The sequence below is a fragment of the Hyperoodon ampullatus genome, assembly GCF_949752795.1.
Source record: "Hyperoodon ampullatus genome assembly, chromosome: 14".
Taxonomy (NCBI): Eukaryota; Metazoa; Chordata; class Mammalia; order Artiodactyla; family Ziphiidae; genus Hyperoodon; species Hyperoodon ampullatus.
Window position 1 is genome coordinate 49,912,022 of NC_136927.1, and position 24,461 is coordinate 49,936,482.

The window sequence follows — 24,461 nt, forward strand, 5'->3', positions numbered from 1 at the left end:
AGATGCGCGACGAGAAGCTCCAGGAGCTGAAGAAAGGGCTCAGAAAGTATCTCTTAGGGTCATCAGACATCGTGTGTCCCGAGCAAAAACAAGTGTTTGCAAATGTGAGTCCAAGGGAAAACTCTGCCGTCCAGCCCATAGAAGACATGGCTGGGAACTTATGGGAGAAATTACGTGAAAAAATCAGATCATTTGTGGCCTATTCTATTGCCATCGACGAGATCACAGATATAAATAACACCACCCAGTTGGCCATATTCATCCGGGGCGTTGATGAGAATTTTGATGTATCCGAAGAACTTTTGGATACGGTGCCCATGACGGGGACAAAATCTGGAAATGAGATCTTTTTGCGTGTTGAGAAAAGTCTTAAAAAGTTTAATATCGACTGGTCGAAATTAGTAAGCGTGGCCTCAACTGGCACTCCTGCGATGGTAGATGCCAACGACGGGCTGGTCACAAAACTCAAGTCCAAGGTGGCGACGGCTTGCAAGGGTTCAGATCTGAAGTCCGTTTGTTGCATTATTCACCCGGAATCGCTCTGTGCTCAAAAGTTAAAGATGGACCACATCATGAGCGTGGTAGTAAATGCCGTGAACTGGATCTGCTCCCGTGGACTGAACCACAGCGAGTTCACGACTTTGCTCTATGAGCTGGACAGCCAATACGGCAGCCTTCTATACTACACGGAGATTAAGTGGCTCAGCCGCGGGCTGGTGCTGAAGAGGTTCTTTGAATCGTTGGAAGAAATTGACTCCTTCATGTCTTCCAGAGGCAAGCCCCTGCCTCAGCTGAGCTCTCAAGATTGGATCAAAGACTTGGCCTTCTTGGTGGACATGACTATGCATCTGAACACGTTGAATATCTCTCTCCAAGGGCATTCCCAAATCGTGACACAGATGTACGACTTGATTCGGGCGTTCTTGGCTAAACTGTGCCTCTGGGAGACTCATTTGGCCAGGAATAACCTGGCCCACTTTCCCACCCTGAAACTGGTTTCCAGAAACGAAAGCGATGGGCTGAACTACATTCCCAAAATCGTGGAGCTGAAGACGGAATTCCAGAAAAGGCTGTCCGATTTCAAACTCTACGAAAGTGAACTGACCCTGTTCAGCTCCCCTTTCTCCATGAAGATCGAGAGCGTCCAGGAAGCGCTCCAGATGGAGGTGATTGATCTGCAGTGCAACACGGTCCTGAAAACCAAATACGACAAGGTTGGAATACCAGAATTCTATAAATACCTCTGGAGCAGCTATCCCAAGTACAAAACCCACTGTGCCAAGATTCTCTCCATGTTCGGGAGTACCTACATTTGTGAACAGCTCTTTTCCATTATGAAACTGAGTAAAACTGAGTACTGCTCCCAGTTGAAGGACTCCCAGTGGGATTCTGTACTCCACATCGCGACGTGATGAAACACACTCCCGCAGGATTCCGTGGGCTGGAAGCCTAGAATCCTCTAGGCCCGAGGGGTTGCAAGATGAGAAAATGAGTTATTAAATATATCTGTTTTTGCCTACTTTGACTCGGAAATGTCATTTGCAGTTATCATACTTGTTTGTATGACATTTTATGTTTCCCCACAGCCCAGTAAAAATCAAGAAAGTTTTATTGTATTTCTAGTAGTTGACTCTTCTTATGCCTGGCCTGTTTCATTCACTCACATACTAGCTTGACCCTTGTGGGCATTGGAGCTGCATCCCAAAGTTTAAATAAGTCCGCAGAGAAACAGAGAGACAGATGCATATGTGCACTGGGGGTATATGTGCACACACATCTATCTCCCCGCCATTGGCATGGAATTCTGTGTGACCTCACATGTTTCCAAGTTGAAGGAGAATCAGTTAGAGACGTGTTCACATACTGTGGTGTCTATGCCTTAGCTGTCCCTTCCTCCACACGAACCTGGAAAGGTAGGACTTAAAATGGAAAATCCCAAAACAAATAATGTAGGTTTTCAAAGCCTAAGTTGAGGTTTGGGGGCTGTCTTTTTTTTAATTTTAATCTTTATTTTGAAATCATTTCAAAGGTATAGAAAAGTTGCAGAAATGAAAAGAGCCTGAAGAACACTTAATGCCCTTTTGCCAGATTCTCATATTATTAACATTTTACCCCATTTTATCATTTGTTTGCTTTCTCTCCCCCCTCTGTCTCCCTTGTGTGTGTGTATAACATTGCCTGTGTGTGTAAGTGACTGTACGATTATCTGTAATAATGTATATAAACTTATGTGCATAATTTCTTTCTGAACCATTTGAGGGAAAGTTGCTTACCTCATTTATCCCTAAATACTTTAGGGAGTATTTTCTAAGAAGAGGGTTTCTATAGCCATGATTTAGTTACCAACTCCAGTAAACTGAACACTGATGCAATACTTTTGTCTGGTTTACCATTCATATTCCAGTTTTGTCAGTTGACCAAATAATGTCCTTTCCTTTATAGAATTTTTCCTCTGGAGGGTTGTCACTTAAAAACATATAGATGCACCTGAAACTAACATGACACTGTAAATTAACTATACTTCAATTGCAAAAAAAAAATCACACAAGGTAACAAAAATTTATCAACTCAAAAAAAGGCATATAGATACAGATACAGGTATAAATATAAATTTAGAGATATCTGTGTTCTTAGTATCTATTAGTTGCTGGAATTAGTGACCCAAAATTGTGAATACTTTCCAGATTTGGAGGGATTAATCTGATTAGGGTACAAAAAGGTTGAAGATCCTATCTGATGACCCATTCAGGAAGCAGTGGAGGAAAAGGCATTGATAGAAATGAAGGGAAGCTGCCGGGGGGGAGAGACCAACCTCTAGGTGGTCACCTGGGCAGCGGACCCAGCCCCAGCTGGGGCCTGGATGTATGTCCTCAGACAGAGGAATGACCCAACCTGGGCAGTTCCTGACCTTGGGAGGTAGACTGCAGGTCCAGCTGGGTCTGGCTGGCTCAGAGGCTCACTTCCTGGGAAGTGAATGAAGGATGGACTGGTTCACAGTGGAAGTCAGGGGAGGCCAGCTGCTGGTGTACCTGAGCAGATGTTGACTCTGAACACGAGAGGCGTGGTCCTGCAAACCTTGCGGGGAAAGACCAGCCCCCGTGTTTTTAGATAGGCAACTGGGGCTCAGAGTGATTAAATGGCCTGCCTGAGGCCACGCAACCAGGAGAGGATTCAGACCCAGGTCCATGTGACTCCAAAGTCCATGTTCTTCCTCCTTTTCTAAGCAGCCACCATGCTTACGTGGAGACCTGGCAGACATCTGTCATAGAGCCCCCGCTCATCATTGTCACGTGTGGCTCCGGGGTGGTTAGCCCATCAGGTAACAGGGAGGTGACCTCAGCGTTCAGTCTGGGCTGCCTTCTGTTGGCTGGACCATTCATGGGGCTGTTCTGCTTTGATTCAACTCCTAGGGTTCCCAGGTTCCTTCTCTACCTGTAGTGTGTGCTGGGCCAAATGGCTTGACCAGCATGGTCACTTGTATGACTGAGCCAAGACTGGGAGAAACCCGCTTCCTCTTATCTCTAAGCGACCAGCCTTGTCCAGCCTCATATGCTGCTTCCCACACAGGAAGAGAAGCTCTCCATGCCACCCATGGCCTTCGAGACAAGCTGCATCTTTTATGAGATTTGCAGCTCCAGTTTGCATCATGGTATCTTTGCATTTGGGGACAGACCCACCAGCAAAGACTTGGAGGCCATGGGCTAGCAGCATTGCTGGGGTGGGTGGTGAATAATCGCTTTCTGGTACAACCTCCTAACTGGGCAGGCTCTCAGTGAATAATCAGAGGCACCCCTCCCTATAGCTAAATTATAATTCTTTGTGTGTGTGATAAACTATTGTCCTTCACTGAATAGTCTCGGCTCTATTAGCCAAGACCCCCACTATGTCTCAGGGAGTGAAAACTGGGTAGATGTCTAAATTTCTGTGCCCTTTCTGTGCCTTAGCAATGGCCCCAGGATGGCTATTTTCAACTGAATCTGGAATGAGAGATCAATTATACTCTCCTGTTTATATTTGCCAGTTTAAAAAAATGTTTATTCAATTTATATAAACCAAAATAAAGAAATAAGTAAATAACAATTCACCCATTTCTTCCACCCCCGCCCACCCTCCACTTATTGCAACCACCGATCTGTTTAATGTATCCAAGAGCTTGGTTGTTTTTTGTTTCTTTCTTTGTCTTTTAGACTCCACATATAAGAGAGATAATACAGTATTTGTCTTTCTCTGTCTGACATTTCACTTAGCATAATGCCCTCAAAGTCCATCCATTTTGTTGCAAGTGGCAAGATTTTATTTTTTATGGCTGAATAATATTCCATTGTGTATTTATGCCACAATTTCTTTATCTGGTCATCCATTGATGGTCACTTAGGTTGTTTCCATATCTTGGCTATTGTAAATGATGCTGCAATGAACATCAAGGTGCAGTTATCGTTAGTGTTTTCATTTTCTTCTCATAATACCCAGATTCTAATGGAATAACTGGATCATATGATAGTTCTATTTTTAATTTTTTTGAGGAAACTTCATACTGTTTTCCATAGTGGCTAAGCCAATTTACATTCCCACTAACGGTGCACAAGTCTTCCCTTTTCTCCACATCCTTGCCAACACTTGTTATTTTTTTGTCTTTTTGATAATAGCCATTCTAACAGGTATGAGGTGCTGGTGCTGTGTCATTGTGGTTTTGATTTGTATTTCCCTGAATGAATGATGTTCAGCGTCTTTTCATGTACCTGTTGGCCATCTGTATGTCTTCTTTGGAGAAATGTCTATTCAGATCTTCTGTCCATTTTTTAATTGGATTGTTTGTTTTTGATATTGAGTTATATGAGTCCTTCATATATTTTGGATATTAACCCCTTATCAAATATATGATTTGCAGTTATTTTCTCTCATTCTATAGGCTGCCTTTTCATTTTGTTTGTTGTTTATTTTGCTGTGCAGGAGCCTTTAGTCTGATGTAGTCCCAGTTGTTTATATTTGCATTTGTTGCTTTTGCTTTTGGTGCAGATTCAAAAACTCATCGCCAAGACCTATATCTAGTAGTTTACTGTCTATGTTTTCTTCTAGGAGCTTTATGTTTTCAGGTATTACACTTAAGTTGGTCATCAGTTTTTGTGTATTGTGTAAGGTAGTGGTCTGGTTTCATTCCTTTGCATGTGGCTGTCCAATTTTCCCAGACAGCATTTACTGAAGACTGTTCTGTCCCCATTACATATTCTTGGCTCCTTTGTTGTAAATTAATTGACTATATATGCATGAGTTTATTTCTGGGTTCTCTACTCTGTTCCATTGATCTATGCACCTGTTTTAATGCCAATACCATACTGTTTTAATTACTATAGCTTTGTAACATAGTTTGAAATTGGGGTGTGTGATGCCTCAAGCTTTGTTCTTTTTTCCTCAAGATTGCTTTGGCCATTTGGGGTCTTTTGTGGTTCCATACAAATTTTAGGATTGTTTGTACTATTTCTGTGAAAAATACCATTGGAATTTTGATAGGGATTGCATTGAATCTGTATATTGCTTTGGGTAGTATGGATATTTTAACAAAATTAATTTTTACAATCCAGGAGCACAGAATATCTTTCTATTTTTTGTGTCTTCTTCAATTTCTTTCATTAATGTCTCATAGTTTTCAATATACAAGTCTTTCACCTACTTGGTTAAATTTATTCCTAGGTGTTTTATTCTTTTTGATTCAATTGTTAATGGGATTGTCTTCTGATAGTTTCTCACTCCGATAGTTCATTATAAGCATAAAGGAATGCAGCAGATGTTTGTGTTGATTTTGTGTACTCCAACTTTACTAAAGTTGTTTATTAGTACTAAGAGTTTTTAATGGAGTCTTTAGAGTTTTCTACATATATCATGTCATCTGCAAATAGTGACAGTTTTACTTCTTCCTTTCTAATTTGGATGTCTTTTATTTTGTTGTTGTTTTTTTTCCCTGATTGCTCTGGCTAAGACTTCCAATACCATGTTGAATAAAATTGGTGAGAGTGTGCAACCTTGTCTTGTTCCTGGTCTTAGAGGAAAAGCTTTTAGCTTTTCACCATTGAGTGTGATGTTAGTTATGAGCTTGTCATACGTGGCCTTTACTATGTTGAGGTATGTTCCCTCTATACCTGCTTTGAGTGTTTTCATTCTAAATGGGTGTTGAATTTTGTCACATGCTTCTTCTGCATCTATTGAAATGATCATATGATTCTTATCCTTTGTTTTGTTAATGTGGTGTATCACTGACTGATTTGTGAATATTGAAACATCACTGCATGCCTGGAATAAATCCTACTTGATCATGGTGTGTTATCCTTTTAAGGTATTGTTGAATTCTGTTTGCTAATACTTTTTTGAAGATTTTTGCATCTATGGTAATGAGGGATACTGGCCTGCAATTTTCTTTTTTGTGTGGCATCCTTGTCTGGTTTTGGTATCAGGGTAATGCTGGCCTCATAAAATATGAAAGAGTTCCCCTCATATTTTTTGGAAGAGTTTGAGAAGAATTTGAGAAGAATATTTGGTAGAATTCACCAGTGAATCCATCTGGTCCTGGACTTTTGTTTTGGGGGAAGTTTTTATTGCTGATTCAGTCTCCTTGCTAATAATTGGTCCATTCAGATTTTGTTTCATCACAGTCTTTGTAGGTTGTATGTTTCTAGTAATTTATCCATTTTTTTCTTGGTTGTCCAATTTGTCCATTTCTTCTAGTTTGGCATATAATTGTTCACAGTAGTCATTTATTTATTTATTTATTTTGATTTTGCAAGAATAGTAAACTTTAAAAAAAAATTATTTATTTCTTTATTTTGGCTGTGTTTGGTCTTCGTTGCTGCATGTGGGCTTTCTCTAGTTGCGGCAAGGGGGGACTACTCTTCGTTGCGATACACAGGCTTCTCATTGCGGTGGCTTCTCCTGTTGCGGGGCATGGGCTCTAGACACACAGGCTTCAGTAGTTGTGGCGTGTGGGCTCAGTAGTTGTGGCTCATGGGCTTAGTTGCTCCGTGGCATGTGGGATCTTCCCAGACCAGGGCTCGAACCCTGCATTGGCAGGCAGATTCTTAACCACTGTACCACCAGGGAAGTCCCCACAGTAGTCATTTATGATCCTTTGTATTTCTTTGGTATCAGTTGTAACATCTCCTCTTTTATTTCTGATTTTGAGTCCCCTTTTTTTCTTGCTGAGTCTAGCTAAAAGTTTGTCAGTTTTGTTTATCTTTTCTAAGAACCGGCTCTTAGTTTCACTGATCTTTTCTATTCTTTTCAGTCTTTATTTCATTTATTTCTGCTCTAATTTTTGTTCCTTCCTTCCTTCTACCAACTTTGGGCTTCATTGGTTCTTCTTTTTCTAGTTCCTTGGGGTGTTGAGTTAGGTTGTTTGAGACTTTTCTTGTTTCTTGAGGTAAGCATTTATTGCTATGAACTTCCCTCTTAGAACTGCTTTTACTACATCTCATAAATTTTGGTATGTTACATTTCCATTTTCATTTTTCTCAAGGTATTTTGTTGTTGTTGTTGTTTCTCTTTTTGATTTGTTCTTTGACCCACTGGTTGTTTATAACTTGTTTAATCTCCGCATGTTTGTGAGTCTTCCAGTTTTCTTCATGTAATTTCTAGTTTCATGCCATTGTGGCTAGAAAAAAAATGCTTGATATAACTTCAATCCTCTTAAATTTGTTAAAATTTGTTTTATGGCCTAACATGATTTATCTTGGAAAATCCTTATTGATTTTCTGTCTGGATGACCTATCCATTGATGTAAATGAGGTATTAAAGTCCCCTACTATTATTGTATTGCTGTCTATTCCTCCCTTTAGGTCTGTAAATATTTGCTTTACATACGTTAGTGCTCCTATGTTGGGTGCATAAATATTTACAAATGTTATACCCTCTTATTGGATTGACCCCTTTATTGTTATGTAATGCCAATGTCTCTTATTACAGTCTTTGTTCTATCTAAGTATAGCTACTCCAGCTGTCTTTCGGTTTCCATTTGCATGAAGTATCTTTTTCCATCCCTTCACTTTCACTTTGTGTTATGTCCTTACATCTAAGGTGTGTCTCCCTATACCTAAATTACATTTTTTTTTTTGGTAATCAGGGTGCACACACAAGGTCACCTACAGCCCTGGCTCACCCCCCCTCCCAACTATGCACTGTGTCTACTCTTCTTCAGAACTCTTCTGCAGTGAGGCCAGAGTTCAAGTAGGCAGTCTGTCAGACAGAGGGGACTGGGGTTTCCTCTTGCACTTGGTCTTGTGCAAACTTGGTCTTGGGCAAGGCCAGGGAATTATGAAACCGGACCTCAGTTCTTGCACCTTCCCCCAATAGAGCTCACACCCTTCATTCCTATTTCTAGAAATACCAAGGGTGTTGCCCAGCCCGCAGCGCGACTTTGCAAACCATCAGGCCATTCCAAGCAACATTTATTAAGGGTGGCGAATAGCTAGGTGGGGCAGGGCCAGGGCCTGCCGTCTGCCGCCAAACCTCAGGCTCTATACATGTATATACAGGGATAGGGGCTGGAGGTGGGGAGAGCATCATGTGGGGACGGCTTCAGACGGCGGAGGCCAGCTTCCGCTTGGTGCTCTCGCTGCAGCGGTGCAGGATAAGGTCTGCGCTGGGCCTCGGGGGCACGGCCGGCTGCGGCTTGGGGCGCTCGGTCTTGGGTGGCTCCTCCTCCTCCTCTGCTGGAGGACAGCACCAGCTGAGGCCCGCCCCGCCTGCTCGGCCCCGCCTCTCTTCACTTTTCAGGCCCCACCCCTCAAGGCCCCGCCTCTCATCACCCTCCATGCTGGCCACATCCCTCCTCACCTCCGGCCCGCCCCAGGGCCCGCCCCAGGGCCCGCCCCCAGGCTCAGGCCCTGCCCCCAGGTCCCCGCCCTCACTCACTCAGCGCCCTCCCTGGGCTCTGGGGCCCCGGCTGCGGCCGGCGGCGGCGCTGCTGCAAAAAACGGACACTGTTGCGCCGATAGGTGTCCTGGCTGAGGCGCTTGCGTGACTGTTGGTGGATGCTGTGCGCGTTGCGGATGGACGACCTGGGCGCAGCAGGACAGGGGCTTTGGTCAGCGCCCCGCGTCCCTGCCCGAGGGGACTCTCATGGCCACCCCTAGAGTCTAAAGACTAGCCCGGGGAGGTTGAGAGTGGGAAGGAGGCGCGGTGGGGGGGGGGTCCAGCACAGCCTGGGCGGGGCATGAAGGCGACTGCCCCTCACCGACGCGGACCCCTGCCCTGACTCAGAGCCCAGGCCCATTTCCCACACCCCTCACCAGCCTTCAGCCTACCCCCTCCCCAGGAAAGCCCTCCGAACTGCCGCAGCCCTCACGGGCCATCCCGAGGACTCTAGGCATCAGAGCCGCCACCTCCATCTCACACCTCTGCTTTCCCACCGCCCCTGTGCCAGCCCCAGAGCGTGGGAGGGGGCCTTCATCCAGTGAGGGTGCTGCCTACCCCGCCAGGCTGAGCGCCCCTGCACCATCTCCCCTGCCCCAGCACTGCCTATCCAGGGCCTGGACAGACAAGCGGAAGCCGTGGTATACCCTCCTCAGCCCCGCCCAGCCCGCCCCCCTGCCCCGGGGACTCTTGCTCACCTGCGGGGCGGCGCTCCCCTCTTGATCCGGCTTTGGGCCTGGTCTGTGTCCTGCCCTGCCTGTTGCAGGTACATGGATGGGAAGTAACCTGTGACATCTTCTTTCCTGCAACAGAGGCAGCCCTTGAGGCCTGAGCAGCTGCAGGGGCGGGGCCTCAGACGTGGGGTCAAGGCTCCCTCTAAACAGTTGGGGGTCAAGGCAGCTGGGAGGTTGCAAACACGGCAGCCAACACCAGACCCTGCACCTGTGTGCCTCAGTTTCCTCATCAATGCGACACAGGCCTTCCCAGTTGTGACGCTGGGAGGGGGAGGAAGTTAGCAGATCCATCTCCCCAGGGACAGGTGTTTGCTATAAAACATCTGCAATATTGTATTTGTCAGTTTTTTCTTTTATGGTGATTGCCTTCTGTGTCCTAAGAAACTTCTGCATACCTCCAGGTCACCAAGTTCCCTTACGCTTTCTTCCAAAAGCTTCTTAGTTTTGGGTTTTGTGTTTGGTAAAATCTGTGAAATGTCCCAAATAAAGGTGTATGGTGCGAGGCAGGGATCTAGGTTCATTTTTTCCCCCAATAGGGATATCCAGTTGTTCCGGCACCATTTGTTGAGAAGATTTTTCTTTCCATTCTCACTACTACATTTGGTAGTAAAAAAAAACCAACAGCCTTTGCATAATACAAACCTCAGTCTGTAAAACTGATTCTTCTTGGCTGGTGGGAGACTCACAAACATTGTCTCAGGGGTGCATAATGGGGGTTAACTGAGTTTGGGTCAAAAAACGAATTCACTTTGCTGTACAGCAGAAACTAACACAACACTGTAAAGCAACTATACACCAATAAAAATTTAAAAATAAAAGGTTGAGAAATCCTGCCTCAAAGTCCCCAGCCAAGGGCCACGCTGATGGGGGGTGTTGTGGCCACAAGCTCACTGGGGTCACGGATGGGCCCTGTGACTCAGGGCTCTGAAATCGTGCGCAAGACCCTGGGATTCTGCTTTCCCCAGAACCAGGAAAATAAGTTAGTATTCCTACATTCACTTGGAGGAATAAACAGATGGAAATTGCAATGAAGGATTTTAAAAGGAAAAGGGATGACAGGGTCTGCTCTAGCAGCTATCAAATATAATAATTAATACAATTAATTGTGTTGCTGGAGAATGAATAGATGGACTGGTCAGGGGACGTGACCCCAAGTCACAAAGGAAAGGTGTGCCCTCTCAGACAAGGACACTGAACCCTGAGACACGGGCAGGCTGGGATTATCACGAGTCTGCTTCCAAAATGGAAACAGCCCAGAGAGAGGCAGTGGCCTACCCAGAGTCACACAGTCAAGTCGGCACTGAGCCTACGCAGGCCCAGCCCCAGGCCAGGCTGACTCTCAGGGCAGGTGCAGTGGGAGGGAGGGCACAGCTCTCCTACCTGATGACCCACCAGCCATCCAGGAGCTTATGAATGACCTCGATGGTTTCGCCCTGCTCCAAAGACATCTCATCCTCCAATAGGGCAGTGTAGGCTTTGATGGTGACATAGGGCTCACCTGGAGAGGGGAGGGGCAGAGTGTGAAGCCCCCCCGCCAGGACGGGGCTTGCCACCCCGCTCCTCCTCTCTGGGCCTGGGGCTTCCTCCAGCTGGAGCCCAGGACCTCTCTCCTCCAGCCCTCCCCCCTCCTCGTGGAGACACTTTGGACTTGTGCCCTCTGCCTACTCTACCCAGAGGAGCTCGCCCACTCCTACCCACCATCACCCACACCAGAGGCCAGGAGCGCCCATGACTGCAGAGACCTGGCCAGGCACCTGCACACGAGGAGTGGCTCGGCAGGAAGTGCGGAGGTAGAGCGCCCATCCAGTGGCACCTGAGCTACTCAACTCCAGTCCGCTGTTGGCATGTGGGGCTGCAGGCCCAGTACACATGCCTTTCCCAATTTTTAAAGAGGAGTCATAAATCCACATAAAATTGTAATATCTTTCTATTGCAAAATACGGGCAACCAATATTAAATTTTTTCAAACCCCACGTGGGACCCATCCAGCCCAGGGGCTGCCAGTTTTTCCATTCTAGTCAGCCATGATGCCCCCACCTCCAGGCAGCCCTCCTTCCTGAGCCTCAGTTTGGCTCATCATGCAGCTTCCCACTGGACCCGGCCCCAGGCTGGCAGCCACCCGGTGTCCCAGGCTGACCTTATCCCCCTCACCTCTATTCTACCTCTTGGTTCCCCCTGTCCCGACCAAGGGCACCACCTCCTACCCTACCTAGACCTAACCTAGGGTCTCAGCCCTGCCTTCCCTCCTGCCCAGCCCACAGTCATGTCTGACCCCAAAGCAGTCACTTCTGGCTCTTCAATCCTGCCCCTCTCTCCCACCCCTGAGGCCAAGGAGGGGAGGGGCACCTGCATAGTTGGGTTCTGGGTCTTCTGCCTCATCAGGACTGTCCAGGGGCTCCAAGTAGGACGCCGGGACCCAGCCGCGCTTTGTCTTCATCTGGCAGAACCACCAGCCTGTGCCAGGGATATGGGGCGGTAGGTCTGGGCGGGCCTGGGAGCCTCCCTCAGCCATCGGCGGGTAGGGGTGGGTGAGGGCAGTCAGACACAGACACACAGGCGTCCAACACTCAGAAATGTCACCTTCACCGCACTCCACACCAAAATCACACACACCAGTACCCACAGGGTCACAGAACTACAGCTCAGAACCCACTTCACACACGTGGTGAGAAGTTCACCTGTCCGCCTGGATATAACCCCCAGAGATGCACAGTCACAGCCCAGAATGTGTGCAGATCCCCAGAGCTGCCCTGGGGCACACTCTCAGAGAGAGGGTGACCCACAGGGTGGGAAGAACAGTCAGGGCCTCTGAAGGAGCCAGAGCCCCCCGGTGGGCCAAACGGGGAGGAGGCCTGGGGCTGCCTGAGGGGCATAGCCTTGGTGGGGGCCCAGGCACCAGGGGAGGGCGGTCCAGGCAGGGCGGGGAGGCTGACCACTCTGGCTCTTCTCCACGACATCCACCACGTCGCCTGTGGCCAGAGCCATCTCGGAGCCTGAGCTCTTCTCATAGTCAGAGATGGCGCGGTACGTCTGCAGGATGATGGGGCCCGTGATGTCTGGGTAGAGAGAGGGCAGGGTGAGTGGACATTGTGGGCGCCTCGTCCTGGCTCTCCCCTGTGGGCCCTGTGTAGGCCACCTGAACAGGCACTGGCATCCATCCCCACCCAGCTCCAGACAGGCCAGGGGTAGACACGCCCTGTATACTGGAAAGCAGCAAAGACAAGCTAGTCTTCACAGCCCTACACTTATTGAGCACCTAGTATGTTCCAGACACTGGTCACACACTTTACACATGGTCTCCTTCTCATTTGATGTGGTTAGCAAGCAGCCCTTCTCAACTTCAAGGTGCACACAAATCACCCAGGAATCTTGCTGAAACATAGGTGCTGATACCATAGGCCTCTGGTGGGACCTGAGAGGCTACATGTCTAACCAGCCCCCAGGCAATACTGCTGCTGCCTGTTATGGGCTGAATTGTGTCCCCCCACCCCCAAATTCATATGTTGAAGCCCTAACCCCCAGTACCTTAGAATCTGAGTGTATTTGGACATAAAACCTTCAAGGAGGTGATTAAGATTAAATGAGGTCCTAAGGTTGGGACCCTGATCCAATAGGACTGGTGTCCTTATAGGAAGAGGAAAAGACACCAGGGAGTTGCATGCACAGAGGGAAGGCCATGTGAGGACAAAGCAACAAGGCAGCCATCTGCAAGCCAAGGAGAGAGGCCTCAGCTGAACCCAAACCTGCCCACAACTTGATCTCAGCCTTCCAGCCTCCAGAACTATGTCTCATATTCATTTCTTCTATTTAAGCCACCCACTCTATGACACTTTGTTATAGCAGCCTGACCTAAGACACTGCTGGTCACTGGACCACACTTTGAGTAGCCCAGAGTACTTGACCGTGTGTCCCACCGACTGGCTGAAATCCTGCTCCACATTTAGTAGCTGTGTGTCCCTTGTCAAGAATCTCAACTTAAATCAAGCCTCAGTGTTGTCCAGTTGCAAAATGGGAATAATAGCACAGTTGTACCTACTTCATACTATTATAGAGATGATTACATGAGTTAATACATGGAAAACATTTAAAATAGTGCCTGGCACAGGGTAAGTGCTCGATAAATGTTAGGTAGTGTTATTAACAATTATCATGCAATAAAGACTAGTACTGTCATGCCCCTGAGTCACCCCTAAAGGCCACTTTTGCCCCTAAATCTGTTCATCCATTCAGCCAGAACATCCTCTGGGCTGTTGGGAGCCAGGGTCTGTGCTGGGCACTGCAGCCATGGAGGTCAGCTCCCTTCACTGACCAGTGACCCTCAAAGACGCCAACACTTCAGTGCAGCCACCAAGACCCTTCACAGCTGCTCTCACCTCCTGCTCTCTTCCCTGCACACACCGAGCTCAGGGCCCCTGATGATGTCAGCAGTCCCTTAGGGTGACCTCACTTGGCTGACCACGGCCTCTCACCTGCAGCGTTACTCTTGCCATCTCTGGGCATCAGGTATGTCTCTGGCTTTTTCACCCTGCATCAGAGAACAGTCTGGGTTAGACGCTCAGCTTCCCCTGGGGAACAGCATGCTCTGGGCAGACCTACAGAAGAACTTGCCAAGAAAGTTCCCAGAAGGAACGTGGGAAATGGGGGCCGCCGCAGAGAGAAGGTAGCAACTGGACTGGGAGGACAGGGCTTTGAGGAGAACAGGATCTGCTCAGCCAGCCCGAGGAGGGGCCCCAGCCTCCTGCAGACCCAAAGGAGAAGGCTCGTGGGCCAGCTCCCTTCTGCTGGAGCCTCGAGAGGGAAGCCAGCAGGAGTGGGCGCCCCCAACCCCCGGGGCCAACGGGAGCTGCCCTGCCCAGGATCGGGGATGTGTTCAAGGGTCCAGATGCACTGGCTGGAGTTCTGCTGTCTGTCTACAGCAGCCCTGTCCTCCAGGCCTCCCCCAGCGCTCAGTACCAGAGAGGGACAGAGAGAAGGACCTTCTGCAGCACATTCCCGCGAGATCTCATCAGCATCTCCGATGCTGTCCACGCAGGGCCCTGAGCACAGGAGATCCCTGGGGCGAGGGCAGGCAGAGAATGAGGTGACAAAGGATAGGCAGGAGCCTGAGAGAGGCTCAGGAAGGACCAGAGGCCATCGGCCCCCCACGTCCTCTCGGGGGCTCCACACTTCACAGTTTGTAAGCACTCTCCCCAGCACCCACTACTGCATCTGGCCCTCACCACCCGGTCACAGAAAGGGAAGCTGCTTTCAGAAGGCTCCAGGTCCCACGGCCAGGCAGTCTCAGAGTCAGGACAAGGACTTAGGACCTCAGACCCCCAGCCCACAGTGCCTCCGCCCGACCCCCAGCACCTTGAGGCTCAGAGGGGTCCAGGTAGAAACTTGGCAGGGATGCTGGGGGTGTCCAGAGTTGGAATCCTGCCTCCTTGGCTTTCCCTGCTGTGTGACTTTGGGCAAGTCACTTCCCCTCTCTGAGCCTCAGGCTCCTCCTGTGTAACATGGGGATAGTCCCACCCCCTCCAGGCAAGGGTCTGACCACCACCTTTCCTCCTCCTGCCACTCACTGGCTGTCCGTGGGGAGCTTGAGGTCGTCAGGGCGCACCTTGAAGAAGTTGAGGAGGTGGGGGCAGCGGGAGATCTTGCCAGGCAGGTTCATGAGCGAGTTGCAGTACTCGGTGAGGGTGCCCTGGCGGCTCTCGGCCACCCGCTGCCCATCAAACCACCGCGGGGCTGGGCGGACCAGGGAGGGGCACCAGAGGACCAGTGAGCACACTCGAAAGGTCAAGTCCGGAGAGGGTGGGAGTGGAGGGGGCAATCGGAGGGCAGGTGAGGGGAGCTGGGACAGGTGAGCCTGCCCAGGTGACTCAGCCCTGCTCCTCACCTGGCAGGTGGGGGATGATCCTGTCCTCTGGGTTGATGTCCCCTGCCTCGATAGGAAACATCTCCTTTAAGGTTTTCTAGACAGAAAAGCAGACGTGAAGGAATCTGTTTTATTACAGCACTGTAAAACACAAAATTGGACATGACCTAAATACCCTTCCAACTGCTCAGGCTAGAAGCTCCTGGTGGCATCCTGGATTCTTCTTTCTCTTCCACCTCACATCCAACCCATCAGCAAATTCTTTTGGTTCTGCTCCCCAAATCTATTCAGAATCTGATCCTCCTCACTACACCTGCTGCCACCACCCTGGTCTGAGCTTCCACCGGGTCTGGTTATTATAACCTCCTTAGGTCACTCACCCCTCCCCCTCCCTTGTCTGTCCTCAATCCACCATGCAGAGGGATCCTCCGAAAACCTAAGTTGCATCCTGTCCCTCCTCTGCTCAGAACCCTCCCTGCCTCTCAGCTACTCAGAATGGAAGCCAAAGGCTCCGCATTGGTCGACAAGGCACCATGTGACCTGCCTCTGCCTGCCTTGCTCACCTCTCCTGCCCCACTCTCCCCTTGTTCACTCTGCTCCAGCCACCCTTGAATGCTCCAGGCCCACTCCTGCCCCAGGGCCTTTGCACGTGTGATTCCCATTCTTCCCCCACACAGATCAATAGCTCACTCTCTCTCTCTCTTTCTCCTTCTTCAAGTCCTTGCTCAGATATATCCCACTTCAATGAGGCCTCCTCCCTGACAGCTGTCCTTCCTTGTCCCTCCCTTCCCACCTCCCCTCCCTGCTTTATTTTTCTCTGTAATTCTAAGGACCATCTAACATACTATATAAGTTACTTATTTTTTTGTTTGTCTGTTATCCTGACTCCTCAACTAGAACATAAGGTCTACTAGGGTGGGCAAGGATTTGCATCTGTTTTTTATGCCTTTCAGCAGCATTTCCTTCTCACTAAGTAGAAAGTGCCTGGTACTTAGTTGGTGCTCAATAAATAGTGGTTGGATGAATGAATGAGTCGACCAATTAATAAAAGAAGCTAATCCTACAATGGAATAACCCAGAACAGTTTAAAGAGGTGAGATGAAGCCCCACCAAGTATCGGCATGGACTGGTCTCAAAAATGTAACCTAGCAACAGTAATAAGATTGAGAAAGAGGCAAAAAGCACACTGATGGCATTTATATACACTACAGAAAATGCAGGCTCCACACTACTGCATGTTGTTTCTGTGTTGTGCGTGTACGTGTGCGTGTGTGTGTGGGGGGGCCACCCAGGGTAGGAGCTGGGAGGGATATGAGATGAAGGGCGACTTCCACTGCTTTTGTAATGTTTTATCTCCTTTATCTTAAAAACACCTTATCTTAAAAACACCTTAGGGCTTCCCTGGTGGCGCAGTGGTTAAGAACCCGCCTGCCAATGCGGGGGACACAGGTTCGAGCCCTGGTCCGGGAAGATCCCACATGCCGCAGAGCAACTAAGCCCGTGCACCACAACTACTGAGCCTGAGCTCTACAGCCCTCGAGCCACAACTACTGAGCTGGCGTGCCTAGAGCCCGGGCTCTGCAACAAGAGAAGCCACTGCAGTGAGAAGCCCGCGTACCGCAATGAAGAGTAGACCCCGTTCCCACAACTAGAGAAAGCTTGCGCAAAGCAATGAAGACCCAACGTAGCCAAAAATAAAATGAATTTAAAAACAAACAAACAAAAAAAACGCCTTATAGCAAACGGCCCAGTGATATCAGCTGTGACTCCAGGTGCCAGGTGTACAAGGCTGGTTACAGTTTTCTTTGCATTTATCTGCATTTCACTTTAAATAATTCACACAAGAGAAGTGCAGGAACCTGTACGCTTCCTGAAGCCCCTTGCCTGGTTAAGGAGGGCCCTGCGTGTGGAGTGGGCCCTGGGGGAACCCATCTGGCTTTTGTGGCCCCTCCATCCATATGACCCTGTCTTAGACCAGGACCCAGCACTGTGTGCACTGTGACCCCCGATGACCACCCCCAATTTTGTCCAACCAGCCACTGGTGTTGGGAACCCTGGGGGATTCTCTCATGTGAACCCTGGTGATAACAGGCACCCACAAAGCAAGAGGACCCGGTTTCTTGGGTGTCAAGATTATCCGCCCTCCTAACCCACCAGGGGTCCTCATCAGGCCAGTGACGGTGAGTGAAAGAGCAAGCTCCTAGGATGACACCTGTGGTGGGGACACTGGCAGGCTGTCCCCTGCAGGGACAGAGCAAGCAGGGCCCTTGAGACGGCCCCCTTGAGAGCCTGTGGAATGGGTGCAGAGTTTTGGTTTGGGAAGACAGAAATATTCAGAAATGGGTGGTGGTGTTGGCTGTGTGACATTGTGAATGTACGTAATGCCACTGGCTTGTACACTTAAAATGGGTAAAGTGGTAAATGTATGTCATGTATCTTTCACCAAAATAAAATGTGCTTTAGTGCTTTTTAAAGTTAAAAAGAATAATGCCCCCTTATCTGTGGGCTGGGAGGGGACGGGGGGACTCTGGGTTCCTCAGCTCCTGGTCAGCACCTGGGGCGCTCCCCTCCCCAAAGGGCAGAGCTGGGACTGGGTGTGGCATCCCCTCCCTGGACCCCCAACACAGGGCACTCACATGGAATTCGTAGATCTCAGTGAAACGCCGGTAGACCACCTTCTCAGACAGGTCCTGCCACTTCACCAGGAACATGTAGACCTGGGGGGTGGTAGAGGTGGGGCACCTCGTTCAGCCATGCACCTGGGCAGCCCCCCACCCCATGGTGGAAGCCCACAGGACTGGGGGTGGGATGGAGAATGCTCTTTGTGGTAACCTGGGCCATAGAAAGAGCACCAAGTTCATGGTCCCCAGGGCAAGAGGGATGACTTCTCTCAAATTAACTCAAATTCATCTGTAAACTGGAGGTAAAAGTAGGATCTCACTGCTAAGGCTGGTATGAGAGTTAACAGAAGGTAAGATACAGAAAGGGCTGGCCTCAGACAACACAAGAACTCAGTAAGATGTTGTATGGTTCCATTTGTATGAAATGTCCAGGGAGTTCCCTGGTGGTTCAGTGGTTGGGACTCTACACTTTCGCTGCGAAGGTCCCAGGTTCAGTCCCTGGTCGGGAAATTGAGATCCCACAAGCCACGTGCGTGGCCACACACACACACACACAATGTCCAAAAGAGACAAATCTATTGAGACAGAAAGTAGATTAGTGGTTGCCAGGGGCTGGGCGGGGTTGGGGGTAGGGGGGCTGAGGTCTGACTGCTAATGGGTATGGGTGATGAAGAAAATCTTCTACAATCAATTGTAGTGATGGTTGTGCAACTCTGTGAATATACTAAAAACCACTGAATTGTACAATTCACATAGGTTAATCGTATGGTATGGGAAATATATCTCAAAAAAGCCATTATTTAAAAACAAACAAACAAGAAAAAAACAAAACAAAAAACCTCAGGAAGGAAAAATAGGCCTGCAAAAATAGTTAGGAGAAAACCACTCAGCCACAAAAAAATAGTTAGGAGAATACCACTCAGCCACAAAAAAATAGTTAGGAGAATACCACTCAGCCACAAAAAAATAGTTAGGAGAATACCACTCAGCCAGAAAAAAATAGTTTAGGAGAATACCACTCAGCCACAAAAAAGAACAAATTACTGATACTTGCAATCACATGGATGAATCTCAAAATCATTAAATTATGCTGAGTGAAATAAGCCAGGCATGAAAGGCTACATATGATTCCACATCTATGACATTCTAGAGCAAGCACAACTAATTTAAGGTGGAAAAAACCTGGGGATGGGGAGGAGTGGCTGGGGTGTGAGATGGGGTGATGGTCACGGTCTACATCTTGATGAGAGTTTGGGTTACGTAGAGAGATGTACTGTCAAATCTCAGCAAATGTACCTCTGAGATTTTTGGGTTTCATTTTACATAAATTTTACATCAAAAGAGAAAAAAACTACAGAAAAATACTGAACTCTAGTTGTGATATGCATGCTGAAGTATTGGGTTGGTTCGTTCGTTCAGGTTTTTCTGTAAGGCCTTAAGGAAAACCGGAATGAACTTTTTGGCCAACTCAACGTTTAGGACAGTGTACTGATGTTTGTAATTTGCCTTGAAATGCACCAAAAATAAGATAGATTGATGGGTGGATGGATGGATGGATGCATACATGATAAAGCAAGTACTATAGGAAATGTTAATGGTATAATCAAGATAGTAAGCATGTGACTGGTTGGGTTTGGTTTTTTTAAAAAATTAATTAATAATTTATTTATTTTTGGCTGCGTTGAGTCTTCGTTGCTGTGCACAGGTTTTCTCTAGTTGTGGCGCATGGGGGCTACTCTTTGTTGCAGTGCACAGGCTTCTCATTGTGGTGGCTTCTCTTGTTGCAGAGCATGGGCTCTAGACGCTTCAGTAGTTGCAGCACACGGGCTCAGTAGTTGTGGCTTGTGGGCTCTAGAGCGCAGGCTCAGTTAGTTGTGGCGCACAGGCTTAGTTGCTCTGCAGCATGTGGGATCTTCCGGGACCAGGGCTTGAACCTGTGTCCCCTGCATTGGCAGGCAGATTCTTAACTACTGCACCACCAGAGAGGTCCCTGGTTGGGTTTTTTGTTTGGTTTTGTTTTGCTGTAAAATTTTTTTCAACTTTGCTGTATATTTGAAATTTCTCAGAATAAAATCTTGGGGAATAAAAAGAATAGCTACCAATGGGGATGATAAAAATGTTCTAAAAATTAGATAGTTGTGATAGTTGAAGAACTTTAAATATACCCAAAACCATAGTGCACTTTAAATGGGTGAACTTGCTAATATTTTACATATTTAGAAGTAAAATCAACAAGGATTTTTTTAACTTTAAAGTTGGAAACAAACAGAAACAAATGAACTTAACTACATATAAAATGGGTAATAACCTAAATATTAAAGGAGAATGGAAAAGAATCCAAGTAGCTTTTAGTTGCAGCACTTTCAGTATTCTCAGTCCAAAAGGACCAAAAAAACTGCAAAGAAAACTTAAATTTGAATTAATAGGTTAGTAGGTTTATTGTTAATAGTGGCGTGGGTGTAATTATTCTGAAACAAGTTTATGTGTATTTTAGAATTGAGCAGAAGAGTGAATATACTGATCTCATTGGGAGCCAGGGTTCCTGCAGTGAGAAAAAGGAGCTACAAACATAAAGTGATGAGAAGCAAGGATGATATGAAATAGCTATTTCCTCCAGTCTGTCCACTGGAAAGGCAGTCATGAGCCATGACACCTTGATGGCAATGAGCACACCTAGCTTCCAGATCTTGGGTTCTAATATCACTCCCACTAAAAAGAACCAGGGCTCTTTAGTGAAATGGTTGAGTCCAGGACTAGGGCTGGGAAAGTCCAAGTTAAGCTGGCCCACTTTGTGCCATAAGAATGTACCCAGGTGCCCTGTCCGCCCCCCCCCCTCAAAAAAGAAAGACAGGATATATTTTTAAAAAAAAGTACAGGGCTTCCCTCGTGGCGCAGTGGTTGAGAGTCCACCTGGCCATGCAGCAGGTGCGGGTTCGTGCCCTGGTCCAGGAGGATCCCGCATGCTGTGGAGCGGCTGGGCCCGTGAGCTGTGGCCGCTGGGCCTGTGCATCCGGAGCCTGTGCTCCACAATGGGAGAGGCCACAGCAGTGAGAGACCCGCGCAAAAAAAAAAAAGTACAGAAGCCAGCCTGAAGGAGCCCCCAGTCACCAAATCTGGGACATTCTGAGCATCAAAATAAGTAATGATGGTATTGGATTATAACTCACTGAATAAAACAGGAATCCATGGATCCATACTGACATAAATAAGGAAGAAGGGAAGACACAGGAAAATGTTAACTAATAAATGCAGAAGGACCAGTAGAGTTTAAAAATCATTATTTGGCAATCATTATAGTAATGTGATTCAGGCAAGAGTCATACAGGTACTATAAGGCACAGGATATTCACATAGCTTTACATAACCTCCCCACAGTTTAGTTATTAATTACAAAGGGGAAAATAGTAACTTTACAGCAGAGAAACTTGGAGGACACATCCAGGACTCAGTGATCAAAGTTAACATCACCAATAAAGGAACAAATCAAAATCACCTGCCACCTGATAGGATCAATGAAAAGAACATATCAATACTTCTGGGGTGTTCCTGCATTACCAAGATCTAACAAAATATCAGACACACCCAAATCGAGGGGTGTTCTGCAAAATAACTGGCCCCATCTCTTCAAAAAGTCAAAGTTGAGGACAAAGACTGATTAAGACTGATCTGGATTTAAAGAATCCCAAAGAGACATGACAACTCAGATGCAACAGGTGATCCTGGATAGTTTTTGTTCATTTGTTTTAATTTGTGTGATCTTGGATTGGATCCTTGACCTGAAAAAATTTTCCTACGGAGGGACGGACAAGAGGACAATTGGTAAAATCCGAATAAAGTCTGTGGGTTGCATAACAGTGTTTTATCAGTGTTGATTTCCTCATTTTAACACCTTTGGTTATGTAAAAGAATGCCCTTGTTTTTAAGAAATACACACCTGTAATAAATATTTAGAGGTAAACAAACACAGTGTCTCCAAATAACTCTCAAATGATTCAGAAAATGTATATTCAGAGAGAGAGAAAGCAGGAGGGACAAAGAGAGGGGGAGAGACAGAGAGAGTGAGAGGAGAGAGGAAATGTGGGTGAAGGAATATTGGAGTTATTGGTACTTTTGGGGACATTTCTGTAAATTTGAAGTTATTTCAAAATTAAAAGTTAAAAAAGAAGGGTCTTGGCACATACACTAAAAGTGTCATACAAGTGCCAATTTACTAATTGGATCCCTCCGTGGCCTTCCTCTGGGTTTGGGGACCCCGTGATGGGGTGGCCATGCCTGGGCCTGCACTCCTCCAGCTCCCCCAGGGCAGGAGGGGGGACTCCTCTGGTCCCTGTGGTGGTTTCACCCTACAGGAGGGGTCACGACTCTAGTGTAACTGATCGCCACCAGCGCGCCCTCCCGAGGACCCTTCCCAGAGGGGCCGCGGGGACACTTGCCGGGCGTGGAGAGGGGACGCCGGGCTGGGGCGGGAAACAGGGCGTGGGGTGGGCGGGCGGGGGCCGGGGGCCAAGCCGCTGTCCTCGCACCGAGGGCCCGGGTGGTGGCGCGCATCTTTTGAAGGGCGCACATCGACTGCGGCCCCGGCGGGCGGCCTGAGGCCCAGAGCCGGGGAGCCTGGGCCGCGACCCCGCGCCCTTACCCCTCGGCCGCCCGCGTCTCGGGCCGGGAGTCCCGGGGCTGCGCGGGGACCGGCACCTGCGCCCCGCCAGTCCTGTCCCCACGCGCAGGGCGCCTCAGGCCGGTACTCACGTAGTGCTGGTTGGGGACGAAGCGCTTCTCGAAGCCCAGGAGGGCGATGTGGCGAATGAAGGGGTCCCCCATGGCTGAGCTGCGTGCGGCCCCCTCTTCTCCGGGGCGCTGCGGGCTGGGACTTAAATAGGCTGGAAAAAGGAAGTCGCCTCTTTCGCGGCGGGGCCGCGGGCAGGAGGGGGCGGGGAGCGTGCAGATAGGGCTTTGCTTCTTCTTTCAGTTTCTGGGCTTCCTCGGGTTCCCGTGGTGAGGACATGGGTAGCCCCACGCACGCAGTTGTGCGAGGACACGCCCGTCATTTGTCCTCTCCGTGGCCCACAGGAGGGTTGCCCGACGCCCAGCTCTCTCCTCCTGCCTCCTCTGAGCCAGCCACGCTGGCCCCTCTGTTCCAGTTGCTCCCATCTCAGGGCTTTTGCACAAGCCATTCCACCTGGCCCATCTCCCACACACCTGTAACTTCCACCCTCATCTTCTACAGGTTTCTGCTCAAAGGGCACCTCCTCTGAGAGGCCTTCCTTGATATAAACTTCACATAAAATAGCAAAACTTCATGCGGACCCCACCCCTTTCCTTTTTTTTTTTTTTTTTTCAGACCACTCATCACTATTTTTATTTTTACAGTGTCTTTCCCTACCAGAATGTGAGCCCCATGAAAGAAGGGTTTGGCCTGTTTTGACAAGGGCTCTGGCCCCAACTCCTAGAGCTGGTGCCTGGCACACAGTGGGCCCTCTGTAAGTATTCGGATAGTAACTTCATCACTCGCGAAGTGATTGACGGAATGAATCTTCCAGGGGAGCGTGTGCCTCAGGTGTACATCCCGGGTGACTGTGGCTGAGGGCAGGGGCAGCGGGGCAGACTTGTTTTTGGTGGGCAGAACCGCGTTCAAATCCTGATCAAAGAATGGCCGCTCAGAGCAGACGTGGTTTCCTCCTGAGTGAAAGGGGACTCCCAGCTCTGCTGAGAAGGGGGAGAAGGGGATTTGGGATGGAGGGGTGAGGAGGACAGCGGCTTGCTGGGGGGGAGGCTGGGGCCACTGTCACTAAAGCCTGGGGTGCTTGGCCAGGTAGATGCGGGGGCCTGGGGGTCTCAGAGGTTATAGAGCTGGTTCAAGGTCATGCAGCAAGTGGCCTCAGACCCAGGCAGTTTAGCTGCAGGCTCAGGTGGGCAGGGCCAGTTTGTGGCCCAGATCCCCAGATTCCAAGATGGAGAGAGGATGGCAAAGGCCATCAGCACTGGGAACACTCTGAGAGCCACAGGTCCCCCTGGACCACCAGGGGTGAGGGTTGATCTCCGGCAGGGGATTTTATCTAGGAAGCCCGGCGTCCATCTCCTCTGCTCTGAAAGATCTGCTTGGCAGGTCCCCTCTGGTCACTGCTGCTCCCCGATCACCCTGAGGTCACCAGCCCTGGGTGTGACCAGCCTTGCAAGTCCTTCCTCTGATCATTTCCATTTACACATCTAGGATCTCCCTGCACAGAAGGATGATGCACTACTCAGCAATGGGCAGGAACTGCCGGACACAACATGGGTGAACCTTCCAGACACAATGCGGGGATAGAGAAGGCAGACACAAAACACACCTTCTGCAGAATGCCATTGACACCA

General features: G+C 48.6%; 2 protein-coding genes across 3 annotated transcripts; one reads left to right on the plus strand and one right to left on the minus strand.

Annotated features, from left to right (window-relative positions):
- Positions 1–2: 2 nt before the first annotated feature.
- On the plus strand, positions 3–1,412 carry LOC307063064 (general transcription factor II-I repeat domain-containing protein 2; the record flags this gene model as incomplete). The annotated part of the gene is made up of 1 exon (XM_079719049.1): positions 3–1,412. The coding sequence occupies one exon, from the start codon at positions 3–5 to the stop codon at positions 1,410–1,412; it is 1,410 nt and encodes a 469-aa protein (XP_079575175.1).
- A 7,150-nt stretch (positions 1,413–8,562) lies between these two features.
- Positions 8,563–22,928, minus strand: NCF1 (neutrophil cytosolic factor 1; the record flags this gene model as incomplete). Of its 2 annotated transcripts, none has more annotated exons than XM_079719937.1 (11): positions 8,563–8,693; positions 8,899–9,044; positions 9,597–9,701; positions 11,013–11,130; positions 11,979–12,086; positions 12,566–12,688; positions 14,102–14,157; positions 15,194–15,359; positions 15,511–15,586; positions 18,126–18,206; positions 22,857–22,928. In XM_079719937.1, 11 exons carry the CDS (start codon positions 22,926–22,928, stop codon positions 8,563–8,565), a joined length of 1,182 nt encoding a protein of 393 aa, XP_079576063.1. The 2 variants fall into 2 exon arrangements, with proteins under 2 accessions (XP_079576063.1, XP_079576062.1); XM_079719936.1 differs by having other exon boundaries at positions 8,563–8,696.
- Positions 22,929–24,461: the final 1,533 nt, after the last annotated feature.